This window comes from Centruroides vittatus, unplaced genomic scaffold (genome assembly GCF_030686945.1).
Source record: "Centruroides vittatus isolate TY-2023 unplaced genomic scaffold, ASM3068694v2 contig_439, whole genome shotgun sequence".
Taxonomy (NCBI): domain Eukaryota; kingdom Metazoa; phylum Arthropoda; class Arachnida; order Scorpiones; family Buthidae; genus Centruroides; species Centruroides vittatus.
In genome coordinates this window covers 273,299-299,412 of record NW_027122239.1, presented here as the reverse complement: position 1 = coordinate 299,412, position 26,114 = coordinate 273,299, and the positions used below count along the sequence as shown (strand labels likewise).

Sequence of the window (26,114 nt, the reverse complement as noted above, 5' to 3'; positions counted from 1 at the left end):
TCAAAGAATATATGTTGTCAGTGTAAAGTACCGTGGTGCATTGTACTTTGAATTTAATTCATTCCAGGAGGTTGTTCAAACTCAATCAATTTTCCCATTAGAAATAACAGAAAGTGAATTAATCCATTCCCAGACCCTAAACAATACCCATTTCAACAAACTTAAAACAGCAAATACACCTAATTTAAGATAAAAATGACACAATTAAATGCCCTAATTATAAATTAAAACACAAAAGCAATAAATAAAGTATGTAAATACTATATAAATAAACAAAAATTGCACTTATTGGTTGCACACTGTAGACTTCTGCATCTTAACATAGATGTGTGATTTAATTAATTATAACAGTTGTGAAATTTAACATACTATACAGTATATAATGTGAGATTTTATTCTTTTGTTTAAAATCTAACTTTATACTGTTTACTTCACATTTTGTTTGAATAAAGTCAAGTTGTAATGTCTTCAGATAAAAAGCATGCTTTATAAGTTTTGGAAAGAATGTAATGCCATACAAACAGTGAAAAAAAAATTGTAGTGTGTATGGAGAAGATGCTCCCAAAGTTTGAACATGTCAAATATAGTTTAAAAAGGTCTGTTCAGGAAATTTTGAACTAAAGGATATAAAATGTACAGACACCAAAATGCTGTTGACAAAGAAAAATTCCAGGAAGAAATTGTTAAAAATTGATGAACAACACACAATACAGTATATAACTAAACACACCAAAAATAAAGTGAAAAAAGCATCAAAAACATACAAGCTTAATGCAAGAGCAAGAGACAACTTAGACACAATACAGATTGCGTTTATGCTTTCAAGTGCATTTTATCACTGCATCCACAGTTTGAACTTTAAAGCATTGAGGTACTACTGTACAGATTTAACATGAAATTAAAACTTAATTAAATTTTTTAATTTCATGTTAAATCTTTTAAAATAATTTTAACAAACAGAATAATAACAACATCTAAATTCCAAAATGAATATACTACTACAAATATTTTAAAAATGTGATTTTTCTCCCTTTTAAAAACAGAAAGGTTAATTATTATTATACTGTATAAATTTAAATATTACGTGCTAAATCTATTAATTATAAATTTAAAAAAATTTTGAAGCAGACCTTGATTTCTTATAATTCTATTCATACATTTTTCTAATTCATATTCTTTTCGCCTTGTTGAGAACCATCTGGTAAAACCTCCAGTAATACCCTAATAATAATTATTATAAGAATTTAATTTCTTAAAAACAAAGTAATACATTTTTTAAAGAAAAAATAAACACATAGGTTAAACTAAGATTATAATAAAAATATACATCATTTAAAACAATTTTATTAAAAACTCATCATCAAATTACCTTCTAAAATTACAGCTAACTCCTCAGTTTTATGAAAGATTTGTATTAAGTTGATTTAGATATAACATTAGAAATGTTTTAAAAGAACAAGATTTTGTTTTCATTTTCCTTACTGCATTTAATAAATTAAATTTTATAGATGACTAAGTAGCATTTCATTCTCTTTTTAATTTTGGTTTTAAAATGCTTATTTAAATTTTCCAATATTTACAATTACTGTTAAGTGCTTTTCACTAGAAAAATGAACATACAGAAAAATTTTCATTCAAATCTTATCATCATCAATGAAATGATATATATATATTTTTTTTTTTAACCTATGAATTCAATATTGGAGCACATTAAATAAACTAAACAGCATATATATATATGTTTTTTAATTTGAAAGACAAGTATTGTACATTTGTAATTTGCAATCTGTATTTTTTTGTTGTTTTATTAAATAATTTTAAATAAATTGATAATTAACTACAACAATCTATCCTATTTATCTAACAAACTAAATAAGTATATAAATATAAGATACATTTATGTAATTCTCTTTTGTTAAAATAAATAATTTTTGAACTCTAACTTATACAAATATCAAAATCTATCCCAATTTTTTCTAAAGCAAGATAGATTATAATATTTACTAAAGTAAATAACTCTGCATTATGACTTTATGATAAAATATATTTTGCTTAACATCACATTTGCTTTTTCTCATCTATAATGTCTTTATAATAGTTCATATCATTAATAAGAACAATTTATTTCTGTTTTTGTAAGCTTTACTCAAAATATTTAATTATAGAGTATTTTTAAATATTACATAAACATTTTATTTTTACATGTATTTCAATTCTATAAATTATATTATAAAATTATAATAAATTAAATTTATTTTACTGTAATTACAAATATTCTCTAATTATAATGAATAAAATTCTTATTGATATTGTCAGAGATTGAACTACTTTACATAGATCATTCTGCACATAATTATCTGTAATACAGTCAAACTCCATCAGCACAAAGTTGAAAGAATTTAAAAATTTGCACTTTGTATTAATGGGGTAATATAAACTTTACAAAAAACATCAACAGTCATACCGTCAAATGGCAAAAGTCAAATTTTCTCCAAGTTATTTCATTGTGTTTTATTGTTAAGATATGTTTAAAAACTAAGGCATCTCATGACTGATACAACAAAGTCATGATAGAATTGAAACAGAGATAGAAAAAAAAAAAAAAAATCATTACATTTGCTGGGCATGGTCAGATAATCCTTGCATTTCCATCACAGAAGAGGCTATCCTTGCATCTGCTGCCACAGAGAGGTAATCCTTGCAATTGCAAACCACTAAAGAAAAGATCCTTGTACTTGCCAACATAGAAAGACAATCCAAGAACAAAGCAATTGGCTTTGATTGCCTTGCTTGTGTTTTGTACATTTTCTGTTAGGCATGTGCAATGCTGCATTTTGTTTATTTATTTTTATTTTGCCTATGATAAAGCATTCCTAATGGAAGTTAATTGAATTTAAAGAAAATCGACAGATCAAATTTTGAGAACAAATGTAATTCTGTAAGTTACATAGAAGAGACTTTGCTAATGTTCTGCCACAATAAATAAATAAAATTGTCTTGTTTCAAACACACACTTTCTTACGATAAAGTGGCTTGAAAAAACAATCAATGCTAATTTTTCAACATTGGTTAGAATTAGTAAAACAAAGATTAAAGCAGCTGGATATAACAGACTGTCCTAGATGCCAAATTGAATCTAAGAGCAGAATATGCATTTGGATTTCATTGGAAACTGCTTGTTATTAATTTTAAAATTACAAACTAATTACAGTACAGTAAAGCATAGATTATCTGAATCAATTGGGGACTGGGGTTGGTCGGAGAATCGATTTTTTGGATAACCGATTATGTATGAAAAAATACATTATTAATTAATATAGTATATTAGTATATCCCAATAATAGTATATTAATATATCCCACGTTGAAAGTTTTCTCCATTGCAAGTCGCTTCGCATTGAATTTCCGTCGATTATTAAGCCTAACGTAAATTTTTATAATAATAATAGTGACTATCGTATCGTTAAAAATTATTTCTTTATTTTGTACAAACAAAATAAATATATTGAAAAATATAAAAATGTGAGTTCCCAGATGAGGTTCAAAAGTGAGTAAATCGAGAAATTCTTGCACTAAAACTTATAGTGATAAATTGTGTCAAGAGAGAAAAACCTTTGATCTAAACAACACAACACAAAAATGTAAACAACGAGACTTGGAACTGCTTGAACACCTGTTAAATAATCTGTCAATGTCAAACAGGAAGGTAAACTCTAGCACGAGTGCTCATAAACAGATAGATCTTTGACTTGAGTATCTATAAATTTTTGACCAGGATAAACCTTCTCAAAAAAGAGGAATTTTTGATAGATAAAAAAACGATCGTTAAAATTTCTAGATGTCAAAAAAATTACAAACAACAACCTGAATTACAAGTGCAGGTGTTATTGTTTTATAAACAATCTCTGAGCAGAGTCGACAAAGAGGTATCAGATGGACACCTCAAATCGGACCTTTCCTGTGATCCAAGATGGTCTCGTTTTGCACCTGGAGACAGGGGACCAATTGGAGAAAAGAGAAAGGGGATGAGAAAACAATCAAAAGTATGAATGATGGGAGAAAAGAGTATAAAAATTGGGACTTCAAGGTCGAAGGAATTCTTTCCAACAGTCTCTTCTAACTGTTCCCTGGAGATAGTTCACCATGTGCTAGTGTGGAAATTTGTCACCTAGAATGCCACAGCAATTCTCATCCTGTTGACAACACCCAAGGACTTAAACTCATTTGCCCCAGGGCCTCTACAGACAAAGGACTGAGGAAGTAGAACTATAAATCTGATGTAAGCTATGGACATTTCCAAATAAATGGCTTTAATTTGTAAAACACTTGTTTTTCATTTGCCTCCTTTGCCACAGCCACATACGTGGTTCCCCTTGAACTCATCCTGACACAAGATTAATTGTACCTCACCCCCTTTTTAGTTGGCAAATCTTATTACAAAAACAAAAAAAATTATACTTTAGAAGTTAATCTAGTATAAAAAACATTCAATTCAGCATGACACACATCCCGACACAGTCCGACTGGAACACTTTCAGTTAACCAATTTCGGTTGATAGATGTTCAGATAATCTATGCTCTACTGTATTTAATATTGTAATTCAGTTGTCTTGCTACTTTTGTTATTAATAATGGATTAAAAGTATTACATTAACAATTAAGAATTACAAAAGTAAGTAGTTCAAATTACTATTTTGAAAAACTACAGAATTTTAACTGAAAATCATCATTCCTATTAACTTCTAGTTTCCAATGTGCATGTTAAATAATTGTTCAGCATTATTACAAAGTATGAAATGTCAACTATAAGAGGGTGTTATTTTCAAATTTAAATGAAGATTATTAGTGTAGTAAATATTGCATTGTCAATGATGATAACATTGCGACTAATGTTAAAGTCAAAAAGCATACCCGACCATGATGTGGCTCATGTGTTGCCAGTTTGGCGTGTGTATGTGACTTTAGGAAATATATTAAATGACATAATGTAATTGTTATTGAATTCATGGGACTACAACTTACTTCATATTACATATTAAGTGATATTTCATATTAACCAAAGTTGGTGACATTGAAATGCCTATCCTCATCCATGGGACCTCAAAACTATTTCACATTAACATGAATTTGCATGAACTGGTAACATAATAATAGGTTTGGCTGTATTATGCATGGTAGGATTTATAAGGAGAATAACAACAAGAATATTTTCATTTTAAACAGATAATTACCTCCATTTCTTTTCCTTTTTTACTTTTCTTTCGTTTTCCAATAATACGTGCAGCCAGTTTTGCTGCTCCTGTTTCTTCTTCTTCACTGCCTGAACTAATGAATTGGTTCCCAGACAATCCTGATCCAAGCCAATTAGTATTATCATTTTCAGCTTTGGCTAAATTCTGTAGATCAACCTCTTCATAAATATTATCTTCTGGACTACTCTGGCACACAGAGTCTAATTAAAAGGAATTAATAGTTATAACACTATTTTCTTAATTACTGAATTTTATAAAATTGTTTACATTTATAAATATTGATAATGAGAATAATTTCATTATAAAACAGGAAAAAAGTTTCAAAAAATAATGTGTCTGGATTTAGACTAACTGAAATAAAATGCAAACACATACTGTACATAAGTCTAATACTTTCTATATGTAATATACATCTAAGAGGTTATACAAAATTCTATACTGAATTTGATGAGAATGTTAACATATTTGTTTTCCTGAAGAAATATAAAAATAACTAATAATTTGATATTTATAGTTTATAAATTATATCAAAATTAACATATAAAATATTTTAAAATTAAAATAAATTATTTCATATATTTTTAGTTTTTGAAAACTTCAATAATAGATTCATCAGTATGATTTTTACAACTATAAAAGAAAAGTAAATCAATAATAATTAATAATTTTTTAAATTAAAATTATGATCCTAAAAAATAATAAATTTATGATTTGAGATAATTTCTTCCAAAAATTAAGGATATTTAATTTACTTTAAAAAAATAAAATAAAACAATTTCTCCAAAAATACTCTAATTTTATGTTAAAACTGGTCAATGATTTTTATATTAAAGTATAAATTGTTTTTGGATTATTGCTGGTGATTGTAAACAATGGAAGATAAAGACAATATTGTGTCTTCAATATACATATTTTTTTATATTTTAATTAATTTTTATAGTTAAATTTTTAAAATTAACAAAAATAAATCTTAATTATAATCTATAAAAATCAAACTTGCACACAGAACAGTAGACTAAACAATATTAATACATCTGAAAATAAAAACATATAACAGGCATTAAAAATAATTACAGAAAATGATGTTTATGTATACTATTGTGACAACTAATTTCAGGATAAAACCCGCAATTGCATCTTATCAACATAAACATTCAAATTTAACATATAAAGACACACAAAATAATTAAAAATTTATAAAAGTGATGTGTGATATGTAATAAATTATTATTAAAAGTCATTAATTTTTTTGTTTCAGCTGATATCAAACTTAAATAAAAAAAAAAAAACAGTTTAAAGAATTCAATCTAAAAAAAAAATTAGAAAATATTTCTAGCTTAAAAAAAAATGTAAAGAAAAGAAAAGAATTAGTTACTAGAAACAGATCATATTTATGTTCATTTATAAATAAAAAAAAACTTAAAAAAGAATAATGCCTTCAAATAAATTGCACACATTCACAATAGTAATAATGATATATATCATTTATTTTTAAAAAATCATGCAATTTTCGCAAGTTTAAAGCATTTTAACTTAAAAATAAATAAATAAAAACCCTGAAAGGAAATAAAATATTCATTACGTTAAATCTTAAAAATTTTTAAAATATAAACTCACAGTACAGTGTATTCCTTTAATTTGTTTAATCGCATACATGTTTAATATATCACTTTAAAACTGTCCCAAGTGACTTGAGAAATACGACACTGAGTACGTGTCTTCTATCTCAAATTACTCGAGTTTCATCATATTTACTCCTATATTTTCAGATTATTTTACAATAGTAATTATTTAATAGCTATTTTTCTCACATTTGTAATATAGATAATTTAAAATATAAATAAAAAATTGTAAACAACAGTATTAATTTTATTTTAGTTTTAAATTTCATACTCCTATTATCAGTGAAAATAAATTTTATTTTATTTTTCTCATTCTTTCTTAAAAAGAAATTCTGGAATTTTTTTTAGTTAGCATCTATTAAATTTATAATACTATTTCTCATATTGTATGCAATATTAAAATTATATTTTCATTAAATTCTATTCCAATTTTACAAAAATACAGTAGTAAGATAAGCAAACTGTTGCTTTCTATCCTTAAAATTTTAAAAATTTCCAATTTTTAATTATATTTTTACATGAAAAAATCAGGATGTAATTTTGTAATAAAATTAAAACAGTCTCTATATTTAGTATAAAAAAAATCTATATGTACATAATTTCCATGATAAATAATTTTAACTAATTCCAAAATATTGTTTTTTTTCTTGTAAATTCTTTATACAAAATTGCATTTAATTAAAATAATCATGTACAGAGCAATAAAAAAATATCAAAAAAGTATTGAAAAAATCTATATTATAGAGAAACAAATATTTATAAAACTTTAATATGAATGCATATTAATTCACAATAGTTTACCATTTGTTAATCTTATAATGCAAATATAAATGAATTAAAAATTATATTAATATTTTTGACTTTTTATTTTATCTATTGATGGAAAAAGTTTTATTTTCAATAAAATAAAAAATAAAACTAATTTAATTAAATTTTGACTTATTTTAATTTTCATAAAATTAAACAATGTTGTTAGTTTTATCAAGTGTAGTTATTATATACTGTATCTAAATAACTGTATATACTTCTAAATAAAATTCTGTATGATAAAATAATTCATTTATTATATAAAAATTTCATTTTTAAACTGTAAAATATTACTAATTACTTTGTATAATTTTAAAATTTATCTGTCTGTCCTGAAAACATTTAAAAATGTAGCTACATATGATAAAGGAATAGATAGAGGCAATCAATTTTATGTTTTTATTTTAGCTATTTTAACAGCTGCATGTTGAATCAGATGAATGAAAAACAATCAGTGGACATACTAAGTTTAACCTTCAACAACAATATACAGTTTATTAATATTCCATCAAGAAGAAGTTTAAATATTTTTCTTGGGACTGTTCACTGATAATTTAATTGGTTAATAAAATTAATCTTGAGAATTTATATTGAAAGACAGCATATTTATTTTAAATATTCACATTTTTATTCATATTTATTTTAAGATAATGTAAAAACACACAGGGGAGATCAGAATCAACTGTAAATATTATCATGTACTTAATTCTGACCTGTAAAATGATAATTCATATAACATTTTATAAAAAAAATGATGAAATTTTTCCATCAATTTTTAAAACTGGATTAATTAAAAAATAAAAATCAATAATATAAAATAAATATATTTATATAAATAAAATTTATATTAAGAGTATAATCATGCCATTTAAAGAATAAAGATCTTTTCCAATTAAAAAAATCCTGAGTATTATATTTTGTTTTAGTAATGGTTTTATTTCATGTTATTTTGTTTAAGGGTTAAAAGAAAAAATGTTTAGGAGGAAACTAAGAAAAACAGAACTGAAAATTAGTTAGAAATAATTAGTATTTGCAGGAAGGAAATTATTAACAGTGGAATGTTACTTATTAGTAATTATTAATTCAAATTTTTCTTAAAAGTACACCAGTAGCTAATAAAATAAAGAAGGAAGCAGAAAGAAAGATGCACCACACCACCAACCTCTAGAAGACAGTTGCTGATGCTTATGGGAATCGTCATACAGCATGTAGAGAGGTTCATCGCTGACCTTTCCCGAGCCTATGGTGTCAGTCAATTGCTGATCTGCTGAAATTAGGTTGTAGTTAATGAAGGGAAATTGTCTCTAAAATGACATTCGTTAAGGGTAATAATTTTAAAAGATACTAAGTAGTTTAATAAGGGAGATTATTTCATGTAAGTTTTTCTTTTAACTTTAAAAACCTGGATAAACAAAAAACCTTCAGCTAATTTTTAATTAGAAATATACAATAGAATAATTAATTATTATATTATTGTTCAAAAATTATTCTAAATATTATTTTATACATACAATAAACATTTTTGTTACATATAAAATCCTCTGTCAAAAAGACAAAACGGGATAAAATAAGAGAAATTTCCTAATCCCAGAAGACTAATTTTTCTTTTTTATGTTTAAAATGTAAAAGTTTTATTCTAATAATAGCATAATTTATATAAAAACAAATAAATTTAATACATATTATATATAAATGAATACTCATAGTGAGATTTACAAAGAAATTTCATCTTAACTTACCTTAACCATGTTTAGACTGTTGTTATTAACAAGTAATTCATCAAATAATATTAATACTAATAAAATTTTAAGCTTATAACATGAAATTATTAATAATGAATCATTTATATCCTTCATAATTTTTATAAAATTTCAGGTAATCAAACCTTTCATTATATAAAATATTTTTTGGAAAATATTTACTGGAACCAACAGTTTTATTTTTCAACAGCTAACCAAATATTTATTTTGTGGCCAGTAAAATAGTTCAGTGACATTTCTACTTTATTACTTCAAAAAATTTATTGCAATTGAACAGGTGGCTCTAAAATGTCATTATTATTATTATTATAATTTATCACCACCTTTAATGATTTATGAAAAACTTATTTAATATAATCAACACATTTAACATAAAAGCTGGTTAAAAGATATATTACAATGTTAATACACTTTATATTAATAAAATGCGGTTGATACAAATTAAATAATTTACATAAATATGTTTCTGAAACTTTTATAAATTCTCCACAAGTGGAACCGAAAATAGGCGATTTTTTAAAGGTATAAATAGTTTAAAATTAATACATAATTTCTTAAGAGAAACATAATTATAAAACACGCAATAAACACTTTTAAATACGTTAAAAAATGTCTGATTTCGCGATATTTTTTTCGAATAATAAAAATCTATGATGGGAAAGAAAACACACTTACCGAAATAACTGAAAATACGGTAAAATTCACATATTACGGGAATTTTTCTTAACATAGCGTCAAATTCTAAATGTGATAAAATCATCAACGGTAACAGAAAATGACTTACAAGATAGGAATTCGCCTGATCGATTTTTTCCCATTTTCTACACCTAACAGCCTTTCAATAATTTATATATTTTTCATTTTATCAATACTTTTTTAAAAAAATCCTATCCCTAATAGAGCTAAATATACCCTTAAATTGCAAAATGTTACCTTTAGTTTGATCGATTTTTCACTGATTACCGTATTTTAGACGTCGATATATCGACATGTTAATGAAGACATTTTCCGATCGAATATTCTACATACAAGCCACAGTTGATCTCGATAATTTTTCCGTTTCAAAACGAAATTTTTACGATTACGTCAGCTACGATTTCCTTAAAAATCTCTACATTATTAACGCAATTTTCCGGATGACAGAATATTAACAAAAGCGAAATTAGATATTAAACTAGGTAAGGGAATATGAGTGAATAATGTATTTACGTGTTGACCAATTCATTTTTTTCTTCTTCTTTTTTGGAGCGTGCGATATAGGTTTTGATATGCCATCAAAATTCCTAATTCCAAAATAATATTTACCTCTTGGGGAAAATTTATAAACGAATACAACGTGATTGTCCTAATAATAATAATAATAAATAATTTACTAAAACTACAATACTATCAAATATACTTTCAAAATAAATATCTAGCAAATCCTTTAACAAATTGTATTTATTAAGGACGTTTGTTTTATACCGTTAAATTGTTTTACATTCTAAATACATGGCTACAAAATAGGGAATTTAACAGACCGAATTAAAATAAATAATTAAAATTAAATAAATAAATCGAAAATGACGTTATTGAAGAGAAGATCGTATACAATAAATTTAATATTTCCTGATTTTTATGAATTTTGCATACTATAAACAACTTTTTCTTTTGTAAATAAAGATTTATAGAACATTAACGCGCTTCAAAGTATTTGATTACAGCAAGTAAAATCGATATAATATACAATTACAACGATAAAATTACACATAAAAGGAAGAGGAAAAGAGATAAACCATTACTATTTTAAGTTATATAATATTTTATTGAATTGACAGTAACACGTATATGTTTTTAAATTAAAATAGTTTAAGACTGATTTTCGAATAATCTACTTAATTAAAAATTCATTTTGTTAATTATATCTATCAGTAAAATATCTACTTTTTTGTGAAGTTATATACATAAAATACAATGAAGTAGCAAGCCATGCAGAAACTAAAATTCATGAAATTTAATCATTATTCAGTTTGAAGGTTTTTCCTTTAACAACAGCTTTAACTACGGATGACATCGTATGCATTGTTCCTATCGTAATTTATACGACTTTATTTTACAGACTTTTTGAAGTAATGCAATCTCGTAATACAAGTGATAATGATAAAGTTTTTTTTATACGCGTAAAAATTAAAATAATGGCATGTATGTTCGAGTAGAGTATGAAGGTGAGCTTAAAACGTTTAGAAAATGAGCACTAAACCAACAGAATAGCAATGAGTGATATTTATACCGTGCTTTTTTTTTACTACAGGATATTTTTACAATTCAACTAAAAGTTGAATTGTAAAAAATAATGCTTTTCTCACATAAATTTTCGTTTATCTTATTTAACTTTATCTTATTTAATATATTTACATAAAAACTTTTTAATACTGTCCCCAAAATTTCTATGCGATAACTGATTTTAATCTGCAAAAATCTTTGTTTTTTGGGCGCGGTCCAGAATAAAAGCCCTCCCGTAAATCACAATCATACTTTATAACGAAGTCTTACACGAATATCACTTTAGCATGATATAACTATAAAATAACACTCGACACGTTATTTGATAAATCAAATGCTTTGCTTAATTAAGAAAATGCTAGAACATGAAATCCTATTTTTCATCTTAGTGAACGATAAATTATTATTATTTTTTATTCAAGATTCAGAGTTTCTGTATTAAGTTTTAGTGCTTTTTTAATAAGAATAATCTCAATCCATCTATATTTTTTACAGATCAATAAAGAAATGAACCATTACAGATTTTGTAATCGTCAAATTTTGTCACTTAATTATTATTAGAAGTATATTAATAGAAAATCTGACACAGGATTCTTCTTAACTGACGTTAGAAACCTTAATTGCAATCATTTCTGATACAGATACACATGCAAGAAACATTCTAAATATAAATTAAAAAATGCCAATTCTATTAAATACTATTTTATACCGGTGACTAAATGATATTATTAATAAAAAACACCGAATTAAATTCAATCTTTTTAAACGTTCGTTTTGAAAATTACTACACGATCTATCAAGTTTCATTCGCTGCCGTAACTACAAATATTTATATGTTAAGAACGAATCATTAGTCATATCACCGAAATATAACGGAGTTATATAACGACACACCATCAACACAATCGAATACACACTTATATTACGAAAATAACCGTCGCAGACAAAATCTTTCAAACTTTATTTTTAATACGAAAAAGCTATATAACATTTTATCGATTTGTCTGACACACTAACCTTGTGTTGGATGGGTAACAAGTAAACATTAAAACGGATGCTTGAAATTTTCAAGGGATTTTAGTTCTCTTACATTACGATTATACAATTGTAAATAACACTCAAACTATTCTTAAATTTCCAAAGATTTCTGTGTAATACGCAAACGAAGATCGACCGTAACGACATACATTGTATATATTAGAGCTAATATTAATATCAAATAACGACAAATATTAAAACAATTTTATATGCATTATAAATTTTTGAAAAATATACTGAAGCAGAAACGAAACTGAAACTAATATTCAATAGTAATCTAGATAAAACTGATTGGTTAAATTCGTCCGAGTGATTACAGGAACTGTCAAATTTCTAAACGTTGCTTCTTGCTTCATTAGATTTAATCTTTTATTTCACTTCTTATTCGAATCATGCTTAATTCTTAAATTTTTTCGTGATCTAAAAATTATATCCACATTAAAAAAGGATTATTAATTACGTCAAAATATTATGAATCAGAACTTAAATTTAGATAATATTCAGGAAAACCAGTCATATATTTTTTTCTTCCAAAAATATTTCAACTTTATTTTATATAAAAATCAATTTACAAAGAAGTTTATTTGGAAATTTATATTATGATATTAAAATATATTATTTTATCAATTAGCATCCATAAAAAAAATTAGAAATAACTAAAGTAACTAATATAAACATAAGTATTTTAATTCTTAATATCTCTTGAACAACCAATTTTAAAATATTCGCATTTTTTTTTTTAAGCTGGAGTGCCATTTCTTTGGTTTCATCATTTGCCTAGAGAGGACATTCGTGCTCACGTAAAACATGGCGTCCACGAGAATTAGTACTTGAACAACGTATCCTTATTCTTAAATGGTTTTACGAATATAAAAGCGAAACAAAAATCGAGGTGTGGTTCGTGTGGAATGGGGCCACATTTCACACAGCATACAAGGTTTTGCTGCTCTTTCTTAACATTGTATTGGAAGAGGTTTTCTACGCCATCCAAAAAAATCCAGCAACGAATTGCCTAACTTTCCTGACCAAACTTTAATTATAATGGCGCCATCTGGTATTAGATTTTATTCTAAAAACTTTTTATATTATTAATTATTATAAAATGGCAAAATGCCTAATTTTGAGGGTAGAGATGAGTTTTGTAAAAAAAATTACAAATGCTAATAGCTTTCACATTTGTTTATCCATGGAAGCAATCTGTTAGATCTTTTATGTTATCTCACCAAAATATTACAGATTTTAACTGTATATTTAAAGCATATGTTTCAATTAAAGTGTTTTTTAAAGCCATAGACAATTAAAAATAAATTAATGCAAAAATCAAATATAAATATGGTGCATACACCATATTTATATTTGACTTTTTGAAGATTTTAATGAAATTTTCCAATGGAACATCCAATACAAATTATTTATGATAGAAAATAAATTTTTCCATTAATTAATTAATGATCTATCCTTTCTTTTTTGCATTACTGTATTTACAAACAGTTTATCAATAGAATATTTTAGAGCAACTATCTCAATACTGTATGCACCCAAAAGCTTGAGAAGATAATTCTGTTTTTGCTATTTCATAAATCGATAAAATTTTGTACTCTGATAGGCAAATAAAAAAAAAAATTTAGTGAAATGACAAGTCATTGCATTTTTATTGATGTAGATGCTGATTTGTTTCAGAATTCAAAGAAAGTCTAACAGATAATAATAATATAATATAAAAATTCAGGTAGTTATAAATTATTGTCAGAGTTTCTGTCTTATAATTTCCCCAACTGGAAAAAGAAAACAAAATTACTCATATTTACAGAATATGAAAGTATAAAAGTTTTATTACTTATACTTAGCCTGAGCAAAAGTATTGAGAATGAATTTATTACACAAAACAGTAATAAATTGGTCACCTAAATTCCTTCAATATAGGTCCCGTCTGAATGAACACACACAGTCCAGCATTCTTTCTGTTTCTGGAAACATGTTTTGAAATCTGAAGTAATGAGCAACTGCCTCATCATATTCTGTTATATCTCCTAAACAACCTAAATTTTTTTCCATTTAATTGGAATTTGATTTTAGGGAATAGAAAAATATCACAGGGGACTACTTTTTTGTTAATTTATGACCTGTTGGAACATATTCATGATGCATGATTTCCTTATGGTCAAAAGTTAGCAATTTGCATTATCTTTGAATTGCTGTCTTGCATTTTTGGGTCTGACACAGCTTGGTGTCTTTCACTGTCAGGGCTGGATCTTAGTTTCAGGACTTACCCATAGATTTTTAACTTCTTGTATGTTTCTTTGAATGATTTGTCAAGGTTTTGGCAATCTTTAATGTAAATTCATTACTCAATTTTTCTGTCATATCCATGTACTGTCTAAGTGATGTCCAATGTTCATATAAGCAGAAACAACATATAGCTGTAAAATCCAAGAACTCTTGGTCCTGTGAAGTACATTTCAAGGTCACCTTATTCCTAGTCTGCTTCAGGATATGTTGTTGGGATACATAATTAGGCCCCATAATTCTTTTTGATCATACACAGAGTGAATTACTGCTGCAGAATGCTAAACAACTTCAAAATGCACATCTTTAGTTTCATGTATGATTTCCCAAGTGATAGATTTCTTTCCAAGTATTATCTAGCAATTGTAGTTTCACTTTCTTACAGTAACAATTCTGAGCTTCAGTTCATTGAAGGAAATCACAGGGGATGTTATAAACAATACTCATGAAAAAAATAAAATAATATAGTATTGAATGAGTGTGGAGACCACAGAATTGGTCTGCCAAGTCCAGGAAAATGCATGTCAAGAAATTATTGGATAATAAAATGTTCCAATGTGGAAATACATAATCTTGTTGGACATCATATTTGACAGATAATCTTCCAACTGGAGTAACAGATATGGATACTGCTGTAGCATGTCTAGATAGTTCACCACTGTCATGGTCTTCCTGTTCATTTTTTTAAAGCTGAACATTACCAATCTCTTGAAATTGCTTTATTCAACATTGATTAGCTTTATCTAAAAGTAAATCTTTTCCATACTAGGTTATATAATAATTTTGCATTGTGAGAGCAGTGTTTTAAACCAAAAGTATTCACATTACTTTCTCTTAAACAGTCATCATTTTGAAGAATGACATCATATCTCCCAGACATCAATGTGACAGATATAGCATTTCCAAATAAAACTTTTTGAGTTACACTTCACATTCAAAAAAAAAAAAACCAGTTTCATTTCATTGTTTCTGGTTAGAAAATAACGACACAAAATTCTCAGCAGTAATTTAGAATAATTCTGTACATAAAATATTATGTTTTATATTAATTAATCAAGTATTAAAAAGTACATTATATTATGTCACACAATATACAAAAACATTCAGATGATGTTTTGAAAAAATGTTCCAAAATTACTGGAAAGTGCTGAAATATTTAATTGTCTTGGTATCTGTAATGTCGGTAAAGTAAGAAACTATATTCATTACTTTGTAAATCACTAACAAAATAAGCTAGGATTTATTGTAGTACAGAATGATATTTAATTATTAACTATAAATAAAAAATTAAAATATAAAAAAAATATTATAATTTTATATATTAATTCTTTATCTTTTACTTCAGTAAAAGATTACTGTAATCTTTTTGGCTTACAAATTATACTAGAATAAACATAAGAAACTTACTTAACAGCTTAATTTACTTATTATATAAATACTGAAAGGGTGTTTTTTATATAAAACATTTTAAAATAATTCTTGCATCATATTATAAAAATTAAAATTACTTAACTGTAGATTATATTTTATATATATATATATTTTTTTTGAATGAAATACAACAAATAATTATCAATTTCTCAATTGCATAAAATGAATTTTTTTTTGTTTTCATACGATAAACAAACCTATTTCAAACTATCATGCTTTGAAAGATCAAGTATGTCAAATTACAACTTACATAATTTTGTAATTTATGTAGAAAGCTTTCTTACACAGTTCAATGATCAAAGAACATAATTTAGATGATTTCACCTATTACATTTATGAAAATTATTATTATATTTAAATTTCATTATTATTGTAAAAATATATCATTATTTTATATTAATTATAATAATTCAGATTATAAAGTTTAAAAATATATGTAATTTTTATCATTAATAATTGTAATAATAGTAATAAAATATTTAAACTTTATATGAAAAACTATAGAAATATATTTAACACTATTAAAACTTATTTATATTGTTCATACCTATCAATGATCATTTACTGTGATTATGATATTAATTAACAGGCTTGTTATGACGATTCAATACATTGAATGTAAATGAAATGAAGCCTTTCTAGGAAAAATGATACTTCTTGTCTTACAAATGTATAAAAATAATGTTGAACAGCTTTTCCTACTTATAAAATATGATTGTAGGTGTTTTCAAGGTTGGCTATGACACATTGCATTTGATTACAATTATCAATATTTTTTTAAACTGCAAAATTGAATAATAATTTGAAAAATTACAAAACAGTATGAACCAATATTTTTCAATTTACAAGTCATAATTTAAAAATTTTAACTGATTTTATATTCTGTGATTAAAAGCTTATACCCAGTAACAAATCTTTTTATTATAAAGTAATTAATATTTATTAATATAGAATTTAATATAGATAGTGACAAGTCCAATTTAAAAGCCATATTATAGAATTTTATAATAATATTTAGAAAAATTTTAAATTTCTAACTTAAAGTATATTTTACCCAATCAATAATTTATTAATAGTTATTTTAATTGTAGTATCATTTTCATAAAATCAATCAGCATTTAATTTTAAAATAATTAAAAACTCATTAAACCAGGTTTAAGAATTTTCCTAATTAAATTTTATAAACTTAATATTTATAAACTGAGTCTTTCAAATTAATTATTTTTTTTATCATTATTGAATTTTAAACCAAATATTTATGAAAACTGAACTTTTACCTCATAACATCCGGAGTTTCCTTAATGTTTCTTAAAACTTAAGTCAATACAAAAAAATAATAAATTATCGAAAATATAATGGACAAAGCTTTTTTGGTCAATTGCTTTTCAGATTTTTCCTTATGCATTGTATCTACACTATAAGAAAAATTATCAACAAAAAATATTAAATTATTTTTAAACTCAAATGTTTTCATTAACTTATTCTTTCTTTACAATAATTTATATTATAAATAATCTATCAAAATAAACTGGAACAGATAAATCAAAATTTAAAACATTCAAAAGAGAATTCCAGCTTCCATTGATTAAATGTATTTTCTGAACTCTCTTAATAAGTTAATATAAATTGAAATGTACTTCAATTTAAATGTGTATTCCATTCAGATTTAAAATGTTTATAATTATCAACTAAATTTTTGTTTAAATTTAATATAAAAAAAGGAAAAAATTTAAACTTTCTCAGCCAATAGAATATTCCAAATAAAAATGATGTCAGAAATGTCCAGTGTCTATCTATGTACTAGTCATGACAATAAAAACAGATACAGTACTTTTACTTAATTCTGTTTTTTGATTTAAGAAGAAAAAACAAGTCACTCAAAAAAGTGTGTACATTTAAATAAATCAGATTGAACAAATTGAGAAAATATGATTATTATTATTTTGTGTTCTTCATAAACAATATTGTATGCTATGCTATTTATTAATTCAGTTTAGAAACTTGAAATTGGCTGACAGTCCAGACAAACCATCCTATGATCTGCTACTTGAATAGGATTGTTCCAAGGATTTAAAAAAAATAAGGACAGCATTAAGTGCAGATAGGAAATTTAATATGTTAAAATCGTTAAAAATTTTTATTATTAATGAAATACAAGGTATGTTAAAATTATTTATTTTTTTAAAAAAGTGTCAAGAGTTTGGTTACTATTTATAAACACTAATTAAACTTTTGGCAGTTAAACAGTATATATATATATATATATATATACATATACTTTAATAATAAAATTTCTTAACTGGAATAAATGTAAAATTAAAAAGGTTCTAGCCTGTTTAAAAAATTTTCTAACATTTTTGGCTATCTATGCAGCCATCATCAGGAATGAACATATAATATTAATATTATGTTTGTTCATGATGAGGGCTGCATAGATAGCCAAAAACATTACAAAATTAAAAAATTTTTGCCGGAACAGACTGGAATCTTTTTAATTTTATATTTTACTTATTTATTTTCAATTACAATAGAAAAAGTCTTGAACACATTAGATTTCCTCCCCCTCATTAACAGTAAAACCCTGATTATATATATATGATACATGCACACACATTTATAATATATAACTTTCTCTATTTTATAGTTTAGAAATTATTATTTGTTACCAACTTTTAAATAGCTGATAAAATATTTTGTTTATAAATTTTTTTATAAACAAAATAGACAGTAAACAGATAAAAACATATAAACAAAAATAATCTCTCATATTTACACAGGAATCATTTTTTGATAAGTACAAAATAGTAAATTGGATAGAGTTAGATAACCTAAATAAATAGGACTTAACAATTTCAGGGCTTATCACACCAAGGTGTTGATAAGCCCTGAAATTGTTAAGACCTATTTATTTAGGTTATCTAACTCTATCCAATTTATAGTCGTGGGCTAAAAGAGTTGTTTATTATTACAAAATAGTAATTAAAGAAATTAAAAGTACTGTACATGTTTTAAAAAAACAAAGCATTTGAAATAGAATGTTTTGAAAAAGTTTTGAAACTTTTCATATGTTTTTTTTCTTTATCAAAAGTGTTTATTTGTTGATATAGCAGTCTTTATGTTAAAATTATTTTTTATAAAGAAAACAATTTATTTAATAATAAATCTACTTAGTTAAAATCAACCATTACACTGCAAATTCAATACTTTTTATTGAATGTTTTTTGAAAAAATTTAACAATGTTATAGAAGTCTTTAATAAGATGGAAATTCAATATTCACTAATTGATACATATAAAGTATTACTTAACAATATATACCACCTTTAGAGAAATGTGATATATTCGTTAAGAAAATAAATGGAGAATAAAATTAAAGAACTATTTTTAAGTTACCAAAAAGTGAACAATTAATAAATATAATTCATAAAGAAGTTGGATAATGTATTCAAGAAAGCAGAATCTCAACTGTGAATCTGTATATTTTTTAATCAACTTAAATATTTTATTTTATTAATAAAAAATTCACTAATTGTCATTCCATTACTAATTACAATATTCCATTTGGTTTATAAAACTAATTTCTTGCTTACAAAACTCATTATTTCCAAGTAAATAAATAGGACCCAATTAGAAATGTAACACTATAATATTGTAATTCAATAAACTAAACAGAAATAAGCCAAATTTCAAGAATATTTTTATCCTGATTAACCAGATTTCAAATTTACTTCTTTGAATTATTATGTTCTAAAGAACAAACAAATTTTAAGAACATAAAAGACAGCATTGACAGTTGATGTAACTATATATAATCATAAAGTGATATATTAGTAATATCAAATTATTTAATTTTTATTTGGCTAAAAAAAAAAAAAATCAAGTAAGTGACCAGTATGGTCATATCTAAATTACTAACTCTAGAAGCAAAGATTGGATGAAGGTCCAAGAAACAAAACTGGAAATGCAACTGCACCATAAGCAGAAGTTGTGGGTTTGTCCTGTTCTTCTTCCAGAGCATTCTAGATTAAAATTGAATTACTTTATAATTATTAAATTTATCAGAAGATGGTAAGTTAACTGCTACTACTCTTGCCTAGTTTCAGATCATTAATTAGCCTTAATATAATCTGCCAAAAATCTGGCCAGATCATTAGTAGATATAATATTTTGCATATTATAAAATGTATTGCACTGCATATTTACAAAATTTGTGTATAAACAGAAACAAAAAGTTTTTAAATCATAAAGTATAAATAATAATAACCAAATAAAACATTAATATTAAAAAATATTTAACTTTAAAGCGTATATTAGAATTGACAATAATGAAATTGCCAGTATGATGTTATCCACATTGAAGATTAGTTTGTTTATCAGTTTTGTGCCATGTATGGAATGGAAGATTCCATACATGACATAACTGATTAAGTGTATGGAATGAAAGATTCTTTTTTCTATAATTATTTATGTGATATTATCTACATGTTTGCCTAAAGATGGTTAATAAATACATCTGAATACATTAGTAGTTGAATTAAAAGTTGTTGGAGAAATAACAAATGGAATTGTTTACTTAAATGGAATCCAGCTGATATTTGCAGGCTATAATAATATATATTTCTGAAATCCAATTATGATAAAATAACTACATCAGTTGGATTATTATATCAGACAATTTTTAAGGGTTCTGCAATATCATTTCCAAATGTTACCTATTAATTTGATTTAGGAAATTTACAGAAAAGTTTCCATTAACTTTAATAATGTATTATGAATTGCATCAGAAATAAAGAATTGAAAAGAAGTAATCTTAATAGAATACAAGCAACATACTGATATTTAAATTATGATCGTAATTGAAAATAAATAATAGTTTAGCTAGTGTGCTATAAAAGTAGTTTTATGGACCACATTGTAAGGACTAAAAAGTCATTAACATTTAAATTCAAATTTTGTAACTTAAAATCTTTTTCTTTCAGTTCAAAAAGTAATTCATTTTACAAAATGTAAATGTTATTGATTTACAGCAACATAAATTCACAAAAATTTTACAGCTTATAATATTTCAAAAAAGATTTTATTACTTCAAACTTTAATTTACCTTTAATTTTTTTAAAATATTTTTTTCTCTAGGTTATTTAATATAAAATTAATAATTTGATACAGAGTAAATATATACACTGTAAATGCACATATATTTTAAAATTAATTTTATCATAAATTTATTTAAATCAAACAATGTTTAAAATTGTTTCTCTATATGTTTTTAGGATGATAATATTTCTTAATTACTTTTTAATTTTATAAAAACAATGCCTGAAATTTACAAGAATCTTTCTTTTATTATTATCTATTTTATATATTAATCTGAAAAGTAGCTAATTCTACAGCTGAAACCAATAGTTAATCTAAATGAATTCATAGAAAAATTAAAAAACTATTAAGTGTATTTAAAATTAAGTTATAACATTTAAGAGCAACTTTATTAGTATTATTAAATTAAATATTTGATTTCAATTAAAAATGCTAAGTGTAAAAATTTAGAAAATTCAAAAAATACCTTTCTGATTTTGATGTGATTGTCCTTTTGATGATACAGAAGTGCCACCGAAATCTGATTGTTGTAAAATATATTCATTCATGACACGTCGTCCATGATAAATAACTTGAGGTTTATTCTGATTAGTATTTTGCCATCTTGAAGATGGAAAATACAATGGAGGTGTTCCTGGTGACTGAGTATTCTTAGCAGAAGTTTCAATTCGTCTTTCAGGACTGACATTAATTTCTTTTACATCAAGTTCTTCTGAACAAGCAGAATCATCAGGCATTAACATTGCTTCAACATCTAAATTTAAATTTTCTAAAATCTGTGCATGACGTTTTTGGACTTTTGCAACTTCGTCTGAAACTACATTTGCTGTACAATCATCAGAAACAGGATATCCTGATTTCCTACTACGACTTGGATGATTTCTTCTATGTACTAATGAAAAACCACCTATACTTCCTGAACATATTTCAGAATCATGTGCAAGAACAGCTTCAGGTATTTCTTCATATATATTAGGTTCAGAGCTGCGTCTTCTATGTTCACCATGACTTTTACTCATGACGGGTGTAGTACAAATATTAGGATCAAAGTCTCGTTTAGCATAACAAGCACTTGGTGACATGTGGACTCCATTTTGTACAAGAGAATTAGATCTACGATATATAGATGTTCCAATACCTTTCTTTTTCTTCCTTTTCTTTTTTTGAAATACTGATGGTTTCTCTAGTATATCTGATGTTGAAATATCTGGTTCAATAGATAATAATGGATTATGAAATCCACGTGATTTATCAGGGCTCGATATATCATCTGCCTTTATATTTCCTATTTTGTCATTAGATGACTGTGCGTTTTTATTTGGAAATATTTCACTATAATAATATGGTGCTTTTGTTGCCATCACCAAATTACCATTATATGCTTTCAACGGTCAATCATGAGCAAATTTGATGATGGTATAGTTGTTAGCATTATGCATTGTGGGTCTTCATAACACTGTAAAGATGATAAAAAATATTAAAAATAATTGAAACTGAAAAAGAAATTTTTTGCTGAAAAAATCAAAATAGAATAAAAAACAACAAAACAAAAAATAGTAAATTGTTATTATTAGTATTTAAATACTAAATTATGATATAATGTAAACATACATTTTTAAAAGACTTAAAACATGTATTTACATTAGGTATTCTCAACTGAATCTTAGAAATCAATGAGCGAATTAAATAAGTATTGTATATGCATTTATAGTATTTTAATATTGTTTGAAAGTTATATTTTAGTAAAAAATAAATTAAAGAAGTTAAAATTTTGCTGCAACCCATCAGGCTCAACCATTGCCTTAAACTTTCAATGCAATACTAATCATTACTATAACCTTTATTACCATGATAAAATTGTTATATCTATATTACTGATCAATTACAAATTGTTTTATAATTTATATTTGCTATTTTTTAATTTTGGTGCAATAAATGAATGCAGGCAAACTAAGGTTTGTTTCAGCCAGGCAAGTACCCAAAAATTATTCGTAGGAAAAGAGGATATATAAATTATATTTATACACATATATATATTAAATTAGTAAATATAATTATTTAAAACTTTTTAATAAAGATTTTTATATATTTTTTGCTTTCAAATAAATTAGGAAGATATCTTTTAAAAAATTATGTAAAAGAGTTGTTGCAGCATGTATATACTTGTATATTGATAGGTGTCAATGGAAAAATTATTAAAAGGTTGAAAAGTTAATTACTTGAAAAATATTGGGAACTCCTGGTTTACATTGCATTCTAACATATCAAAAAGCAGAAACTTTAAATTTCTAATAAACTGCACTATTCAAGTCAACTGTTTAACCACACAGAATTTTAAAATAATAATCTGATTAAATCTCATTTTCTACTAAATTTTTGGGCTGTAATTATACTTTTTATGATTAAATTAGTTATAATTTGGTCAAAAGTGCTTATGCTTTTTATGTATTCCAAAACTGTCTTTTAATATAAGATCTTTTAAACACAACAAAATACAAACTTGTTAAAAATATACCACAATTTATTTTAACAAATTTACTTTATTTTTCCTGTATTTAAGAAGCATTTAACATTGAATCAGTTAATAATTTAGTATTTGTCATTATTCTGTATTAAATCTAAATCATCGACACAACTTGGGCAATTCACCTAGCTGGAAAGTTTTTGTTTAGATATTTTAAATTAAATCAAACTAAATTTTTAATTATTAATATTTACAAAAGATGACAGCATCATCTATCTTTTAACAAAGTTATGACAACTGAAATATATGATAAATATACAGACCTATACCTATAATGTTTCACAAAAATTAATTTCATTCTATAAATTTTTACAATAAATTATAACTTTCTGAACTTAAGAATATGGAAACCTTAAGTTACTTATACTAACAATTGTAAGTATGAATAGTTTGCAAAATGTTTTATATTTTATACAAAAATATTATAATGATATTTGTTTCAATAAAAAAATCTTTATTGAATTAACATTTAAGAAAAATGCAAGATCTTGATGTCTTGGAAATTTTATTAATTAAAATTTTTATCAATTCCTGCAGCCATCTTCAGATATCAATGGCAATAGAAATTACAGAGATGTTTTTAATAATATCATTTAACTTATTATATCTTAAATTTAATAATACTTAAAAAATACTACATCTTATCTCAAGAACTTTAGAATGAAAATTGAAAACATTTTAATCATTACTATAACCTTTATTACTATGATAATATTGTTATATCTATATTATTGATATGCTATCTGAAAATAAGAAACTTAATACTTAAAAATAATACTTAAAAAAAATACTACGTCTTATCTGAAGAACTTAATACTATGTCTTTAATCTTAATGTCTTAATACTGCAATTTTCTTTAATTTTTTTTTCATTATACAATGTAGCTCTGAAACTATACTATATTAAATCAACTACAAACAAAAAATCCATTTTAACAATAACATTTGCTCTGCATTGTGTAATGAGTTTCATTCTAATATATTTATAAAATTGTTTAGTACCAAGCTAAAATTAGCAATATTTGCCAGATATAATCATTCACTTTTATTACCACTTAAAAAGGGTGGTTTTTAGACGAATAAAATGAAATGTTATGTCCTTCGAATCCAACATTCACCAGAGTTCAAGATTTACTCAGAAGACTGTTCTATTCCCAGATATTTTATTTAAATGCATTTTGGATCAGAGTTTTTGCCAATCCCTCTTCAGTAAAAGGTACAATCTGCAACAGAGTTTACACCAATTTTTTGGGCCTCTTCAACACTTACCATAATTGATATCGGAGAGGCCCAAAAATTGGTGTAAACTCTGTTACAGATTGTGCCTTTACTGAAGAGGGATCAGCAAAAACTCCAATCTGAAATGCATTTAAATAAAATGTCTGGAAATAAAATCATCTAAGTAATTCTTGAACTCAGGTGAACATCGGATTCAAAGAATATAACACTTTGTTTTATTTGTCCAAAAATAACTTCCTTTTAAGAGGTTATAAAATTGTGTTTCTGTTTATCACATAATTTTGTAAATATGAATATAAAAACTATATTTTTACATAATAATTTAATATACAAAAATCAGCAATAATTAATTTTCACATACTATTGGATCCTAGACATACTAGACCAGTGATTCTCAACATTTTTTTCGTCACTGTACACTTTTAATAATTAAAAAATTTGGCGGCACACACACACATAGTTACTTCGGTAAGTACTGCAAGACAGCAAGACAACCGGAGACGTCATAACAATGATTTTTAAACGCAGTTGGTTATTTAGGTAACATTTTCTAAACGCCTTGGTACCTACCGGCAGTTACCAGTAACACCGGTTACAATTTCTAAATGAGCCCAAGGAAGGTAGAACCGATTGAACTACTTGTCTGATGTCGCTTATGTTTGGGTATTTGCAGTGGCGGCACACTTCAAAAATCTCGTGGCAAACTAAAGTGTCTAGTGTGCCACAATGGTTGAGAACCATTGTTCTAGACTAATAGGGGAAAAATGATCCAATAATACTAATTGTCTGTTGTATCTAAAGA

At 25.0% G+C, this 26,114-nt stretch overlaps 1 protein-coding gene across 6 annotated transcripts in view; it reads right to left on the bottom strand.

Moving 5' to 3' along the window:
* Positions 1–26,114, bottom strand: part of LOC136976992 (rho guanine nucleotide exchange factor 10-like protein) — an 81,778-nt gene that overhangs the window by 37,019 nt on the left and 18,645 nt on the right. For 4 of the 6 annotated variants that reach the window (XM_067272397.1, XM_067272396.1, XM_067272395.1 and 1 more), the window contains 4 exons: positions 22,017–23,006; positions 8,843–8,947; positions 5,231–5,451; positions 1,131–1,221 (listed from right to left, as the gene is read on the bottom strand). In XM_067272397.1, coding sequence (XP_067128498.1) covers positions 1,131–1,221; positions 5,231–5,451; positions 8,843–8,947; positions 22,017–22,911 — 1,312 coding nt within the window. In that variant the 5' untranslated portion in view covers positions 22,912–23,006. The remainder of the gene's footprint in view (positions 1–1,130; positions 1,222–5,230; positions 5,452–8,842; positions 8,948–22,016; positions 23,007–26,114) is intronic. The other 2 variants (XM_067272398.1, XM_067272399.1) reach the window with 2 other exon arrangements.